The 15,241-nt window shown below is 50.5% G+C and overlaps 2 protein-coding genes and 1 pseudogene across 6 annotated transcripts in view; 2 read left to right on the forward strand and 1 right to left on the reverse strand.

Annotated features, from left to right (window-relative positions):
- ABR (ABR activator of RhoGEF and GTPase) overlaps positions 1 to 3,573 on the forward strand; it is a 187,868-nt gene extending 184,295 nt beyond the window's left edge. For all 4 annotated transcript variants that reach the window (XM_079798863.1, XM_079798864.1, XM_079798865.1 and 1 more), the window contains 2 exons: positions 246 to 393; positions 991 to 3,573. In XM_079798863.1, the coding sequence (XP_079654989.1) occupies positions 246 to 393; positions 991 to 1,080 (238 nt within the window). In that variant the 3' untranslated portion in view covers positions 1,081 to 3,573. The remainder of the gene's footprint in view (positions 1 to 245; positions 394 to 990) is intronic.
- A 140-nt stretch (positions 3,574 to 3,713) lies between these two features.
- TIMM22 (translocase of inner mitochondrial membrane 22) lies at positions 3,714 to 14,563 on the reverse strand. The gene is made up of 4 exons (XM_079798882.1): positions 14,136 to 14,563; positions 8,495 to 8,691; positions 7,958 to 8,030; positions 3,714 to 6,359 (listed from the first exon to the last, which is right to left on the reverse strand). The coding sequence occupies exons 1-4, from the start codon at positions 14,371 to 14,373 to the stop codon at positions 6,283 to 6,285; spliced, it is 585 nt and encodes a 194-aa protein (XP_079655008.1). The 5' UTR covers positions 14,374 to 14,563; the 3' UTR covers positions 3,714 to 6,282.
- LOC307115363 (Y-box-binding protein 3-like) lies at positions 9,428 to 11,197 on the forward strand (annotated as a pseudogene). The gene has a single exon. The product of its transcript is annotated as a Y-box-binding protein 3-like (transcript).
- Positions 14,564 to 15,241: the final 678 nt, after the last annotated feature.

The raw sequence follows: 15,241 nt of genomic DNA on the forward strand, positions 1-15,241 counted from the left end.
TGACGGTTTACCTTCCGTTCAGGGGTGGCCCAGAGCTGGCCTCTGTCCTAGGAATGTCCTGGGACATAGCTGGGGACTTGGTCCCTTGACCGAGTTCCCTCCCTACCAAGAGGTCTCTACCCTTAGGAGAGGAAGCCTGGTAACCACCCTCCAGGAATCCTAGGAGCTCCTACACCGAAGGCCCAGTCCGGAGCTCTAAGCAGCTGCTGAGGAGTGACTTTTTTCTCCCCTCCCCTCCCTTTCAGGGTTGCTGAGAAGGAGCCCATCAACAAAATGTCCCTTCACAACCTGGCGACTGTGTTTGGCCCCACGTTATTGAGACCCTCGGAAGTGGAGAGCAAAGCACACCTCACGTCGGCTGCGGACATCTGGTCCCATGATGTCATGGCACAGGTACGCCCCGCGGCCCGGTCTGTGGCGGGTAGAGGGTGAGGCCAGCTCCCTGAAGGGTGGAGAGAGAACAGCTGGGCCCACACCCCTTCGCTCCTGAGCAGCTGGGCTCGTGGTTTGTAGGCTGTCCCCAGGGAGGCAGGACTTCGGACAGTCCTGCCCTTCCCAGACCAAAACAAAGTTTATGCTCAGGCCCCTAGACCCGGGGCCCGGTGCTGGCTTCAGTCCTGGGCGTGCCTGTCTCCGAAAGGAAGCCCAGAGGCAGGAAAACGCTGGGGGCCTCGTCCTCACGCGGGGAAGCTCTAGGATTGCTTCTGGGGCAGGAGGCTTTCTTGGGATCCTACCAGACCCAGAGCAGCGTCCAGTCTGAGGCAGGATGTCAAGCCAAAGCCAAAGCCAAGTTCTGCCCTGCAGCGCCCCCTACTGCTGCAAAGGGGCGGGCTGCCAAGGAAGGGGAAGTGGCAGGAGCCAACCGGAGGGAAGGGGAGCAACACAGACTGGGACCATTTCTTCTCAAAGAAAGAAAGTTGTGAGGAGGCCCCGCGTGGCGGTGACCATGAGGACAAGGACCCTGCCTCAGTCTCCCCTGTTTCCCCACAGGTCCAGGTCCTCCTCTACTACCTGCAGCACCCCCCCATTTCCTTCGCAGAACTGAAGCGGAACACACTGTACTTCTCCACGGATGTGTAGCCCCAGGTGGGAGCTGTGGGGGGTGGCCGAGCCAGCCCCTCTAGCCGGGGGACCGGCACAGACTTGAAAGACTACAATAGAAAACTCCCAAACCCAGCACTCCAGACTCCAAGGGACGCAGGTTTCCAAGAACTGGAACATGTGCATCTTTTGTGCCACCTTGTACAAAGCCAGCTGACCCAGCCCCCAGCCTCGCCGCCACACCCCGGGCTCCTGCCCTCTGTACCTCTAGTGTGTCTAATGCCCCATGCCGTTTGGGGATTGTTTTATGTCTGTCTGTCATGCAGAAAAGGTAGGGACTGACCCCGTAGGGGCACAGAGACGGCCTGCTTTGTTCTTTCGTTTCCTCCCACACTTTCTTTCCTCCCGAGTCCAGTCCAAGGGCTTCATTGGGCGCTCGGTGACTGCTGCCAGCTTGTCCGCGCTTGGCCCTGCTCCCGGATTGCAGTCTCCTGGCAGCCTTCCTCGGTGTTCTCCACCCCCGCCCAGCCTGCCCGCGTGCATGTGCGGCCTTGGGTTCCGCTCCATCACCTTGAAAGTTCCGAGGCGGCCCGGGGGGCGGTGACCACGTGGCCTGGCAGCGCTGCCACATGCTGCCCCCGGCCCTCTCCTTGCCCTCCACCTGTGGAAGCACACCTGCTTTGCCTTGCTGCCTGTGCAAATGTTGGACTAGGAGACAGACTCACACTAATCCTCAGCTTAGCAGAGCTGGAGAGCGGATTTCTGGAATTTTCCACCCGAGGACCATTTCTGGGGTTTATCTGTTCTGTCTCCTGTCTACCGGTGAGGCATCTTGACTGTTTCTTCTACTGCTTTTCAGTTCCTTTTCCCCTGGTGGTCTATTTCCTTTGAGTGTAGACTCGTCAGTGACCTGCTATGGAGATGGCCAGAGGGTCAGGGGAGAATCGGGAGGTGGGAGAGGCACAGCCCCGGATGGACATTCAGAGAGCGTGCAGCGCCGGTGTCCTGAGCGGGGAAGCAGCTGTCAGCAGCAGGAGTCACCGTGGCTTTTCTGGTGAAGCTAGGCCTCCCGGAGGGCAGCTGATGTGGCTGAAGCAGGCGCCCGGACAAAGGCAAGCTCCATCCAGGAGACTAGCCCTTCCTGGCGCCCCGTGTACCTCGTGGTACCTTTGCCTTAGACTTTACATTCTCCACAGCCAAGCACTGCCACGGGGTAGCCCACGGCCACAGGTGCTCCAGGGCCTGGGAAAGGCAGGCAGTCCACGTAGGCAGCCGTCATGGTGCTGCCTCCCAACCCCGACTCCTAGGTGCAGCCTTCCGGGTGAACGTGGGGAAACTCCAGAAGCCGGGGAAGGATGAGTTGCAGGCGCCTGCCTCTCCTGGGGTTGGGTTGTGCTGGAGTCCCTCATTGTTGATGCTCTATCGAGTCAGGGATCGGCAGGTCCCATTCCCAGCTTTGAGACCCACTGCTCAGTCCTGGAAAGGAGTGCGTGTACTTGTTTCTTCCCGTGGGGGCCTATGGTGGTCAGCCTGGCAGGGCAGACGCTCCCAGGCCGCAGGGGCTCGAGTTGCAGCACAAGCTCCCCAGCTCTCCTCTGTGGCAGAGTCGAGTCCAGGCCTCAGCACTGGAGAGAACAGCTCCCAGCTGGAGCTCAGGGCTAAGTGTTAAAGAAGGGTTTGCCGGCCCTGAAGCTGTGTGCTTGCTCCGGGAGGAGGCCCTTTCTCGTCTTGTTTACACCTATTACTCAGTCTTGGGCAGAACGGTACACATTCTGTGCACAATGGAGGAAAGAGATGCCCAAGAAGAGGGGAATACCATCTAGCTAGCTACCTGTTCGCAGCCTACTTAGGAGCCCTGCTCCCTGGGACAGGAGATGGGGAAAGAACTTGAGTCTAAAGATCCTAGTGTCTGCCCAACCCTGCTCTTGTTTCCAAAGAAACAAGATGGTAATGACTGGAGGCCCGGCTTGAGCTAGTTACAGCCAAAAATGGGTGCCTCCCATCTCCCAAAACAAGAGATGTTTACTTCTCAGCATCAGGTAGCTACTTACTGCAGCCCCTAAGCGTGCTTAGGCAGTGTGAGAATGGGAGGAAGGCTAGAAGGGCTGAGAAATGCAAAAGGCTCAGAATATTTATAAATTCTACCCCGAGTGGGGAAGGGCAGGTACCAGACCTGGATGACACTGCACCGAGGAAATAGCCCACGGGTTCTCCTGAGACAGGAACTGTGCAGCCCAGAACCCCCAGCCTCTGTGCCCAGCAGGGCAGGCTGTGCCCACAGGCTCAGCACACAGGCCCCAGGAATCCTAGAAGGCCTGTCCTTGCTGGCAATGACTATGGGCTGCCGGTTTTTGCCGATACAGGTAGGATGGGACCCTTCATTAATATTTGACTTTAATAAGTGGGTAAGGATATATTTTTTTGTCTATGTTCTGTTTCAACTTCTGTAGATTATTATAAATTGATGTAAACCACGTGAGAGGAAAAATGTTAATAAAAAAATGCAAAGCCCCAACATTTGCACACAACTCAGCCCTGTGGTGCGGACATTTGTGTTCTCAGTGGTCCAGGGAAGACCACCCATCAAATATTTAACTCTTCAGGCTGCATCCAGATGTGAGTTTGCAGGAATCTGTTCACCTAGTTAACCTCCCTTGAGCTTTCCTATGGACTCCGTGGGGAATGTGGCAGTTTGAGGGAGGGGAGCCCAAGCCTTCTCCTTCTCTTCACAAGGCCTCCAAGTCACCCAGCAGCCAGCTAGGAAGTACAGATGCCCTGCCAGGGACCTGGCCATCAGCATCCTCGGAGAGATGGCAGGAACTTGTCCATTCAAGTGGAGGCTTCCTATTTTGTGTAAACTTTCCTCTACATTTTCCTTGGATGTGGCTCAGCTTTGGGGCAGCCTCTGGCCTAATCTGCCTGCAAAGAGGCTGGATCCCCTAGAGAGCCTCCTCCCTTTAGGAGAGCCAGTGGGGTTAATGTAGCTCCCACCAGCCCAAGCCCTTGGACACTTGTTTATTCTGGAGATCAGGAACAGATGTCTCTGAAAATTGGTGTTTGGTTTATGAGGTCATACTGACTCCTTAGCCATCTAAAACAGGAAACTATTCATCTCCTCTCTCGATTGAATAGTCAATGTGGACAATGCTTCACTTATTGAACTGATGGCTACTGACAGCCCAGGGCTCATCTTTTCCAAGCCAGTCGTGAGGGCAGCTTGTCCTGTGTCCGGTTGTTCAGTGTATCTGACCCCATGCGCTAGACTGGTTGGTAGAAGATGCTGGGCGTCCTAACACTTTGACAGGTGCCAGGCAGGAGTAGCTGCTATTGCTTTCAAAGTGCTTATAGGTGACACTTAGGGACAATGTAGAAAACAATTCTAAATTAGAGCTTGGACCTCTGAGGACACTCCAGACAGCCTAGCAGCAATGATGCCTCATGCATGTGAGACTAGGCCAGGCATCATATAGAATTCACCATAGAAGGACATGAGCTCTGCGCACTAACTCACACTCATTCCAAAGGAAACAGCACACATGGCCAGAGGAAGGTGTTACCAGCTGGGTTTGACATTATCACTCACATACAAACACACTCGGGATGCCTGGATGTTCCAGCTGAGTCTTTGAACTCTGGTTAAGAGTGGGTGGGCTAGAAGACAGCAGGCAAGGGGAAAGAAAGCAAAAAAAGAAAAGGTGAAGGAGTTACTGTACTGCAGGAAAAAAGACAACCACTGGCTAAAGACAGCCAGGATTATATGTCCCCCAACAAGCCTGCCTGCCCCCCAGAGCAAAAGCCTGAACTCATCAGCTTCATCTTGCCACTGAAGCACCAGAGTAAAGCAGAACCTGGGGCAAATCTTCCCTAATAATAGACAAACATGTAAATTGACCATACCTCTGCTACACCCACAGCCAATCAGAGTGAGTATGCAAATTAGAAGGCAATAAATGGCGGCTGCTCCAGGCACGGACTGGCCGGGCAGGGCAGGACGCCTGCTATGAGAGGGGGGGCGGGGGGCAAAGGGATCTACAGGAGCGGAGTGCCGCAGCAAAGACAAGACTGCAGACTCCGGAGTCTGCAGCAAAGACGATGTAGAAGGCAGACTCTGGCCGGAGCAAAGGCCTGGATCCCGGGTGCAGGAGGAAAACCGGTGCTGGAAGCCAAGGGAAGGAAGGCCTATTGCACGAATCTCTTTGTGCAATGGGCCTCTAGTCCTAATCATAAAAGGCTATTTGTTGTCTATGATACAAATTAGACTGAGCTTTTGTCGTCAGAAATGGGCTACCAAGTAAAAAACACTAATATGTTTAAGCAAAAGAACACATACCAGAGAGCAAGGGTGTGGTGAACAGCCCCTCAACGATGTCTGACTTTACCCAGGACCTGCTGTGACTTCATCATCAGAATGATGAGAGCAGGCTCCTCACGTGTCCTGGAGCCAGGCCGAGTCCAGTGCTCAGAGCATAACACAGTAAGTGGCTCAGACCGCAGGCATCCCTATCAGCCGCCCACAGGAAGGCTTTTTAGGAGAGGCCGGTAGGACTTACGCCTGGGATTTCGATGCATCCTAGGAAGGGGCGAGGCTGGCTTCTTGGATGGAGGGACCTGGCTGATGGAACAGTCTCAGTGAGGGTGACAGGACAACAAACCCTGAAAACCTAGCAATCCCAGCCTTCTCAGGAGCTTTCTCAGTTTTTTCTCCTTGGAATGTTCAATCTTTGGGCCACCTGGCACCATTTTGGGGAATTAAGAAATAAACCATTTAAACTGTAACATAAATACATTTTTTAAACAAGGATAGCAGAATGCTAAACAAAGTGACACAGTTGGTCAGAGGCATGAATTTACTTTGCCCTCCCCTGATGGGTACGTGAGAGGGATGACTGCATGGAGTTCCAAGGTCGAGCAGCGTCCTGGTCTGTAAAGTCACCTCCGTTCCCACAGCACCAACCAGCCAGAGGGCCGAGTGTGGTCAGCGCCGAATCTCTGGAGCTTAATTACTACAAGTCAACACGCTGACTCCTAATCTGCCGGGAAGAGAGAGGCTGGTGGCCAGGAGCAGAGTGTGGCTGCTCGGAGGCTGGAGGCGTCCAGTGGCCAGCGGCTCCTCACAACATGGACTGTCTGAGAGGAAACGACGTCTTCAGGGTCTGAAGCGCGGGCCGAGTGGCGCAGGAATGCCCTCCACAGAGCAGCGCTGGCCTGGGCGGTGGGGTCCGTCCCCGGAGGCAGTCACTCTCACCGTAGATAATAGTCGATTGCAGCAGAGAAAGCAGCAAAACCGCCACAACCAATGACCCCAGCATTTAAGCCAGCTGTAAAGCAAGCAGAAACGGCATTACCTGTGGTGACAAATGCGGGGCCGGACTGCATTCACAAGACATCTGCCTACCCACAGACGCAGGGAGAGCAGCTAAGTGCTAAGTCATTCAACCTGTCAGAGATCTGTAAGACTTCAATGAAGCCGTGCACATGATCTAACCCAGTGCTTTACTTACACTGTACATTCGTTTAACTTCTCTCATTCCAAAGAATTAATATTTCCAGTCTCATGAAAACAGCTCCTCACAGGCAGGAAACTGGTTAAGAAAACCAGCCCTTGGAATCAAGTGAAAGCATATGGCCTGCTCCTGATTTGTTTATGGAGTAAATTCCTGGGAAGGTGATCAAAGCAGTCCTAGAGGGAGCTGAGCTTCCCAAAGGCCCTGACAAAGCTGAGCGATGGGAAGACCAAAGGAAAAGTTACCCTCTAAATCATAAATGGCCGTTTGAGGAGCAAAAGCAAGTTTTTAATGATAGCAAATCATCCTGCCTCTCAGAAAATGAGGGAACAGGCTGTTTGCTTTGGGTAAGTCAGGGCACAGCAGACAGAGAGTGGCCCAGTAATGGACACTGTTAGGAAAGTCAAGTCATTGACCCCTTCCTTTTATCACACTCTTGATGGGAATGCCAACAGGGAGAGTGGCAGGAAATTGGTTTCTTTCTTTGTTGTTTTCAGCTGATAATCCAACATTTTTTAAATGCCTATATTCGGCTTTCCATGGGTAGAAATCTAAGAATCCTCAACTGCAGAAAGACATTACTGTGACAACTTATAAGTAAAATTAAAACTGACAATTGTAGAGTATTAGTAAGAAAAATGTCTAAATACTGGAAATGCATGAAGCTGAGAGTTCAGCATGGTATGTGGACAAATGGTCTAGGCCAGTGATGGCGAACCTCTGACACGCGTGTCAGTGCCATTTCTGATGACACGCGGCCGCATGCCGAGGATGAAACATTTATGTTATTTAAACTATAAATATCGCGAAATAATGTTTTTTCCTCAAAGGGACACACTACTCGAGTTATGCTCAGTTTTTTGGCGAAGTTTGAAACACCGAGCTCAAAAGGTTGCCCATCACTGGCTAGGCTGACTGGGACCTAGCTATGCTTCCGTACTAGCCTGCATATTACCACACTCCAGGAATTACTGTGTATTCTAACATGGGGCAGTTCTTTTTCCTGAGATAGATCTAGATCTATCAGTGGTTCTCACCTCGGAGCAATTTTGCCCCTCGGGACATTTGGCCATGTCTGGAGACACTTTGAGTTCTCACAACTAAGAAGTGCTGCTAGCATCTAGTGGGTAGAGGCCAGGGATGTGCTAAACATCCTTGAATACATGGACAACCCCCTTCCCCGCAGCAGATTTATCTGGTCCAAAATGTCAATAGTGCCAAGGGTAAGAAATCCTGAAATTTCCACAACTGAGTTGACACATAAGCAAACGTGATTCATTTGTCAGAGAGAAGAATACCAAGTGCCCACATATGCCTGGGGCTGTCCCTGGAACGCTCATATGTTTAGAAATGTCAACTTCAGCATGCTGTCCGAGGCCACAAAGAAAACCACTCGAGACTTGTTTACCAACCTCTGAAACCAATGGCTCCTCCAGTGATGCAGCCACTAATGACACTGTTCTTCCAATCTGATTTCCCCCGGTACTGTGGGTGGAGAAGTGCAGTTTAGAGCCAAAGAAACACGCCAGACAAGACGATGAAGGGAAAACCAGGGTTTCTAGCTGGCCAATTTAGTCCCGCCCCAAAGGAAACCTAATCTTTTTCTCTTTCAAAAGGATAGCTCCTAAAGTTTGAATGTGTTCATAGATGCTCCCTGCAGGTGACACCAGAGCACTGAAACCAAGTACAGCATTTGAGAAGTAATCCAAATCTCGTCTCGGGCTCCCCAGTAAATCTCGTGTTTAAGATCATCAACCAACTTTAAGCCCACAAAAAGAAGTCAAGAATCATGCAAGCCCAAATCATAAATACAAAAAGTTTACAACAGGGGCTATTTTATGGACATTCAATCTAGCAATTTCTGATCTGCTTTCTAATAACACTAAGTCTTTCTCTTTAGAAGTCATAGATGGCAGGAGGCAAGGCTTTCGCAGAAGGCAGACACTTACAGATTCGACCAAACACTCAGTGCAAGAAAACATGGCGCCCACAATGGCAAAATTTTTGGCGTAGGACATTCCTCTCTGCCCCATGTCTTTAAGAACTTCTTTTGCTGTCGGAGTCCGGTAAGGATCCTTAGGGTCAAAGCCCACATTGGTATCAATGCCGGCGGTGAACACCCCAAATGCACCTCCCAAGACAAATCCTAAAAACAAACAGAGATGAGATTTCTTTGGCATGTGTTCTGAATTACTGCAACGGGTCATATTCAAATAGCACCTTCGGGTGGCCACCAGTGAAGAGGATACCCATCCCCCTTGCCCCCCAAACTCTCCACTTGCCTGGCTTCCCCATGACACAACCTAGGATCTGTCTTGTTGACAGCTTCCTCTGTCTCCTCCTGGATTTCTTCCTCATTTCATCTTATCTTTCTCAAGATTCAGTCTTTACCCTCTGTTCTCTCTCTACACTCTCTCACATGTAACCAGTCACCTTTGAGTGTAGCTATCAACTTTGCAAATCACTCCCTTAACAATGGTAACATTCACAATAGTCATTTAATAAATGCCATGTGCCAATTACTATGACATTTTATAGTTAGAGCCTCACTTATTCTTCACAATAATCCTGTGAGGTAGATATTTTTACCCCCTCCTTTTTGTAGCTGAAGAAACCGAGGCTCAGAGAGGTTAATTAACTTCCATAAAGTCACAAAGCTACCAAATGGCAAACTCTACATTGCTGTCCACGGCTGACCTTCCTGAGCCTGCTGGACATTTCCATATCCATGATCCTCTCATTACCTCATGGTCAATCCGGTTGACCCTTGAACAATGCAGGATTAAGCGTGCCAAGTCCCCCACAGTCAAAAATCCACATATAACTTCTGACTCCCCAAAAACATTTGTCCTACGATCCAGTGAGGAGCCTGAGACCCAATCCCAAAGAGAAAGACAGCCTGGCTGCCACGACCACCAGCTGCGCTAACCACTGACCAACCACTGCTGAGGTGCCTGAGTGAGGTAGCGGGAGCCAGGCCATGCCAGGCCATCATAAATGGATATGGATTTTTAAGTCAAAATGACACCAAAGAAGATGTGTTTGTACATTAGACTGCCTTCAAGAACCCATGGAAATATCTGCGCAGTGCAGGATGGAGAAAATAGTGTGAAGTGGTGGAAGGAGAGAAGGGTGCTGAGGCAGCCAGTGACTGGCCCAGATGAAGTTCCCGTAGAGCCGTATGCTGCTCATCGGCACCAGTTCAGATGTGGCTCAATGGCAGATGCTGTGGACCTCCCGTAATCATGCTGGGGAGGAAGGGAGCAGCAGCAGTGAAGGATATGACCCTCCTGCCACTGATGGGCAGTTCTTTGGGGCCCGGAGTCAGCTGTGCCACCCCACCCCCTCCCTCTCCCTACTCCCCTGTAGCCCTCAGTAAGGCGAGGGTTCCGCCTTACCACGTGGGACAGACCTCTGACCCTGGCTCACATGCCTTTCCCCATCCCACAGAATACAGGCTGGTGAGATTGGGGAGATGAAGGATGGAGTCCCAGAGGAAGCACAGCTTCAGAGACCGGTTCATCGGAATCCAACTTACCATCCAAGGTACCATAGGGGACCTCCTTGCCCACAACCTGTCCCAACTGGGGGAAGAGGCTGAAGATAAAGAGAATCAGCAAGCGGCCATGATCCAAATCAGCCATCTGCTCGTTGGGGATACCAGCGCCTCTACAGCTATCGGCATTGCCCCCATCCTCCTAATGCTCCCTCACAAGATGGCAAGGAGACCGAGGCAGGGAAAGCACCACCTGCGAACCCTGCTCCAGCCGAGCAGGGTAACACCGGCTCCCCAGGCACCTGCACCATCAGCAGTGACCTAAAGAATTAATGACCATTCAAAAAAATAACACAAAAGGCAGACCACAGCCTTACCAACACCAAAGAGGCATCCAAGCAAAAGAGTGGAAGACTAATAACCAAGATGTGGACATTGAAATGTTTACGGTCACTCTTTACGAAAGACGTACAAAGGAGAATTCTCAGCCAATGTTTCTAGCCATTTTTCCGGGAAAGCCTGCACAGAAGACAAAAGAGCAATCTCCCGTTTCAGCAACCATTAGATTTACATTTTTCCCCTCTTTTTACTGTTTTGGTAAGATGAATGGAAAGAAATATTGCTCTGGCCCATTTGGCTCACTGGTTAGAGCATCAGTGTTTGGACTGCAGGATCATGGGTTCAATTCTGGTCAAGAGTGCATACCTCGATTACAAGCTCCTCCCTAGCCCTGGTCCGGGTGCGTGCAGGAGGCAACCAACCGATGTTTCTCTCTCCCCATCCCTTCCACTTTCTCTCTAAAAACAAACAAACAAAAAACACACACACAATGGAAAAAATATCCTGGGATGAGGATTAACAAAAAAGAAGAAATATTAATACTACATGGGAGAACTCCGACCAAAGAAATCGATGCTTTTTTCCCTGCCCAACCGGTGCGGCTCCTTTTCTGCTCATTTTGGATGCTGGTGCTAAATTTCCAAGTGTTGTAATTTAAAAAGAAATTTTACGGTCCTATTTATTTCTAGGATGAGGGGAGAATAACGTTTTTGTTTTGTTATGTTACTCTCTCTGAAAATGTGGAGCATGAAGTTCAAAAATAAAATTTTTAGCCGAAACCGGTTTGGCTCGGTGGATAGAGCGTCGGCCTGCGGACTGAAGGGTCCCAGGTTCGATTCCGGTCAGGGGCATGTACCTTGGTTGCGGGCACATCTGTGCAGGAGGCAGCTGATCGATGTTACTCTCACATCGATGTTTCTGACTCTCTATCTCTCTCCCTTCCTCTCTGTAAAAATCAATAAAATATATTTTAAAAAAAGAAATAAAATAAAATAAAATTTTTACCCTTGCGGAAAAAAGAATTTAGTTGTCCCTTGTTATATGTGGGGGATTGGTTCCAGGACCCCCCACAAATACCAAAATCTGCAGGTGCTCAAGTTCCCTATATAAAATGGTATAAATCAATGCACGCAGTAAGCCGACCACATCCGTGGACTCCCAACAGAGGATCGAAAACAGGTCTGGCCCGTGTGGCTCGGTTGAGCATTGTCGGGGGCACTGACAGGTCGCCAGTTCCATTCCTGGTCAGGGCACATGCCCAGGTTGCAGGTTCGATTCCCAGTAGGGGGCATGCAGAAGGCAGCCAATCAATGATTCTCTCTCATCGATGTTTCTATCTCTCCCTCTCCCTTCCTCTCTGAAATCAATACAAATATATTTTTAAAAAACAAAGAAAACAGTACAGGTATTTACTGAAAAACGTCCATGTATAAATGGACTCACACAGTTCAAACCCATGTTGTTCTAGAGTCAGTTGTGTATGTTCAATGAAATCATGGGCACCTCCCCTCCAGACGTGCTTGCTTAGGTCTCCTTCATATATATATATATATATATATATATATATATATATATATATATATGTAAAATTTATTTTATTTTATTATTTTATTTATTTATTTAGAGAAAGAGTAAGGGATGAGGGGAGAGAGAGAGAAACATCGATGTGAGAGCAGAACATTGATCAGCTGTCTCCTGCACAACCCCTACCCGGGACTGAGTCCAAAACTGGGGCATGTGCCTTGACGGTGAATCCAACTGGCAACCTTTCAATGCACAGGAAGACACCCAACCAACTGAGCCACACAGGGCCGAGCTAGTCTAGGGCCTTTATCACGTCCACCCTGGAGCACTACAAAGACTCACTTCAACAAATATTTAAGTGATGTATCAGGGTCAAGCACAATGATGAACAAGGACCCAGTCCATACCTCATGAGCTTTCAGTCTAGCAATTTTCCTCTATGGTCTCCCTCTCCACACTTTTCTTTCCTTCACTACACTCCATCCTGCATCACTCTACCACTTGTTACTCTCCTAAAAAAACATCAATTACTGCTCTAATGCCTATAGGCCAGTGGTTCTCAACCTTCCTAATGCCGTGACCCTTTAATACAGTTCCTCATGTTGTGGTGACCCCCGACCATAAAATTATTTTCGTTGCTACTGTAATTTTGCTACTGTTATGAATCGTAAATATCTGATATGCAGGATGTCTTAGGCGACCCCTGTGAAAGGGTCATTTGACCCCCCAAAGGGATTGCGACCCACAGGTTGAGAACCGCTGCTATAGGCAAAAAGCCCAAATCCCCTACCCGACCCCAACTTGAAATGACATTTCTCTTCCTCTTTGTTCACCCCCATTCTCTCAATCCTTCAAGATACTGCTCCAGTCTCCCCGTCTCTTGTGGTTTCCCCCAAACAAACAAAAAGCTTTCTCTTTCTTCTTTCTACTGTACTTCACATTTGCACTCTCTATATTCGTCTGTCATTCTCAATGAGATTTCAACTCATCTGCAAATGTGGTCAATCTCTTTACCCTGCACTCAGGAGGGGCAGTGTACATTCTCAAATCCTCGAAAGGTTTAAAAAAAAAAATAAGCCAATTCTAGACTTCTTTCCCCTTTGTTCACTGCTGTCTAGTCACACTGGCCACAATGGCCTTTCTGTTTTCAAACCTCAAGCCAGCCCTGGCCGGTGTGGCCCAGTTGGTTGAGCGTCCTCCAGTGTATTAGAGGTCGCCAGTTCCCTTCCCCGTCAGGGCACATGCTCGGGTTGCGAGCTGGATCCCCAGTAGGGGGCGTGCAGGAGGCAGCCGATAGATGTTTTTCTCCCTTCCTCTCTCTAAAATAAAAACATCTTTTTTAAAAGCACACAACTCAAACTAGCTCCCGCCAGACCATTGCACTTGATGTTCCTTATTCTGCAGCATCCTTCTGCCAGATATTCTTTGCTATATAAATACTAGAGGCCCGGTGCACACAATTTGTGCACTAAGGGGGTGTCCCTCAGCCCGGCCTGCGCCCTCTCCCAGTCCAGGAGCCCCTGGGGGATGTCCAACTGACCGCTGGCAGTCAGACATCCTTAGAGCTGCCGTGGAGGCAGGAGAGGCGTGAGCCCAGCTCAGGCCTTCTGGCTGAGAGGTGCTCGCCCTGTGGGAGTGCACTGACCACCAGGGAGCAGTTCCTGCATTCAGCATCTGCCCTCTGGTGGTCAGTGCGCATCATAGCGATCAGTCGTTCTGCTGGTTGGTCAATTTGCATATTAGCCTTTTATTATCTATATATAAAACCTAATGTGCAAATTGTCCCCTCAGGAGTTCGGGAGCGGAACAGCTGGAAGGCCCTGATCGGCCATGGGCCGGCCAGACCTAGGGATCCTACCCGTGCATGAATTTCGTGCACTGGGCCTCTAGTATAAGAATGTTAGCTTCCAGAGAACAACCCTTTCTCCACCGCCTGGCACGTGACAGCTGCTCGGGTAACAATTTACTGAAAGGATGATTATTTTAAAGTGAGCGAAGGAACGATGAACGAAGCCAACCACTTTATAACGTCCAGGCCCCGACCCATAGTGCCGATTCTCTGATCCAATTTCCAGAGTCTAAAGAGCGTGGCTGGAGTTCACCGAGAGAGACGGGGGTGCAGTCAAGGTCGAGGCCCACAGGCTCCTCTCCTCCCAGCGGCCTGGTCGTGGCAGAGGACCCCCTGCCATCCAAACCCTCCGCCTCCCACGGGACCCCTCGCTTTGCCTCACCTCCCACGCAGGCCAGCGCTGCCTTGAAGGCGCAGCTTTCCATCGCCTTCTCGATCATCTTCTGCTCCTCACTCTTGGCCGGACTCGGGATCCCGCCCAGGATCCCGGGCTCCAGGAGCCTGGGCTGACGCTTGTCACCCACCAGGTGCTGCAGAAGAAGGCTGTACTGCAGCGGGGCTTCGGCGGAGCCCGCCGCCTGGGGCGCGGAGCCGCCGGCCCCGGGGGCAGCCGCCGCCATGACTGCAGTTGCCCAAGAGACCCTGGCGTCGTTCTTCCCGCAGCAGATTCCACAAACTTCACGTTGGGGCCTTACGCGCCTACCCACTGTGCCGCAACGGCAGATTCGCCACCCGAGCAAGTCCGAGGAAGCTGCGGAACTCAAGTCCGTTCGTGCGCGCCTGGCAGAAGAACTATCACGTCCCCCCAGAGCCTCTTGTGAATACTGAGTCAGGTTTGTACAGCATTCCCAATGGCACTGACAGACAAGATTCAGATTCACCACAGCGCCCTCATCGTCGCGGTGCCTACCGGGATTTGTAGTTCTAACACGTACACCTAAGACATTTCCCAGGAAGCCTTGCGCTGGCTCGCGTCCCCGGGTCCTGGGAAGCTCTAGACCCGCGGGGGACGCAGCGGTAGCGCGCCTGCAACGCTGCAGTGCGCCGGGACGCCGGCAGGAGGCGCCTCGCCACTGCCCTTGCAGTCTATTCCTTGCAGGTGTGAGATGAGATGGAAAGTGCTTAGCATGGTATAAATGTTTGGAGTAACTGTTTTGTTCAATAATTAAACCTTTAATGAGGGGGGGGGGGCAACAAATCAGTGACCAAGTGAATGAAGCTAACCAAGCGTAAGAAAAATCAGGGACTGTGATAGGAAGTGGAGGTGACTGTGTCTGGATGGAGAGCTGGTTGTTGTCAGTGAAATTAGGGATGTGGGACTAAAATTGCCATGAAAAGCCAAATTTACCTTATGTTGAACCAGTTAAAGTGTTTACCAGCTTGAAAACTCAGAACCTGAGGTAAACTGAGATAGTACTATGTATGAACCCAGAAAAAAACTTTTGTAGTTTTTACGGTACTAAAATAGATCACAAATTATTGTGTTGA

This window comes from Cnephaeus nilssonii (genome assembly GCF_951640355.1).
Source record: "Cnephaeus nilssonii genome assembly, chromosome: 19".
In the NCBI taxonomy this organism is placed as follows: Eukaryota; Metazoa; Chordata; class Mammalia; order Chiroptera; family Vespertilionidae; genus Cnephaeus; species Cnephaeus nilssonii.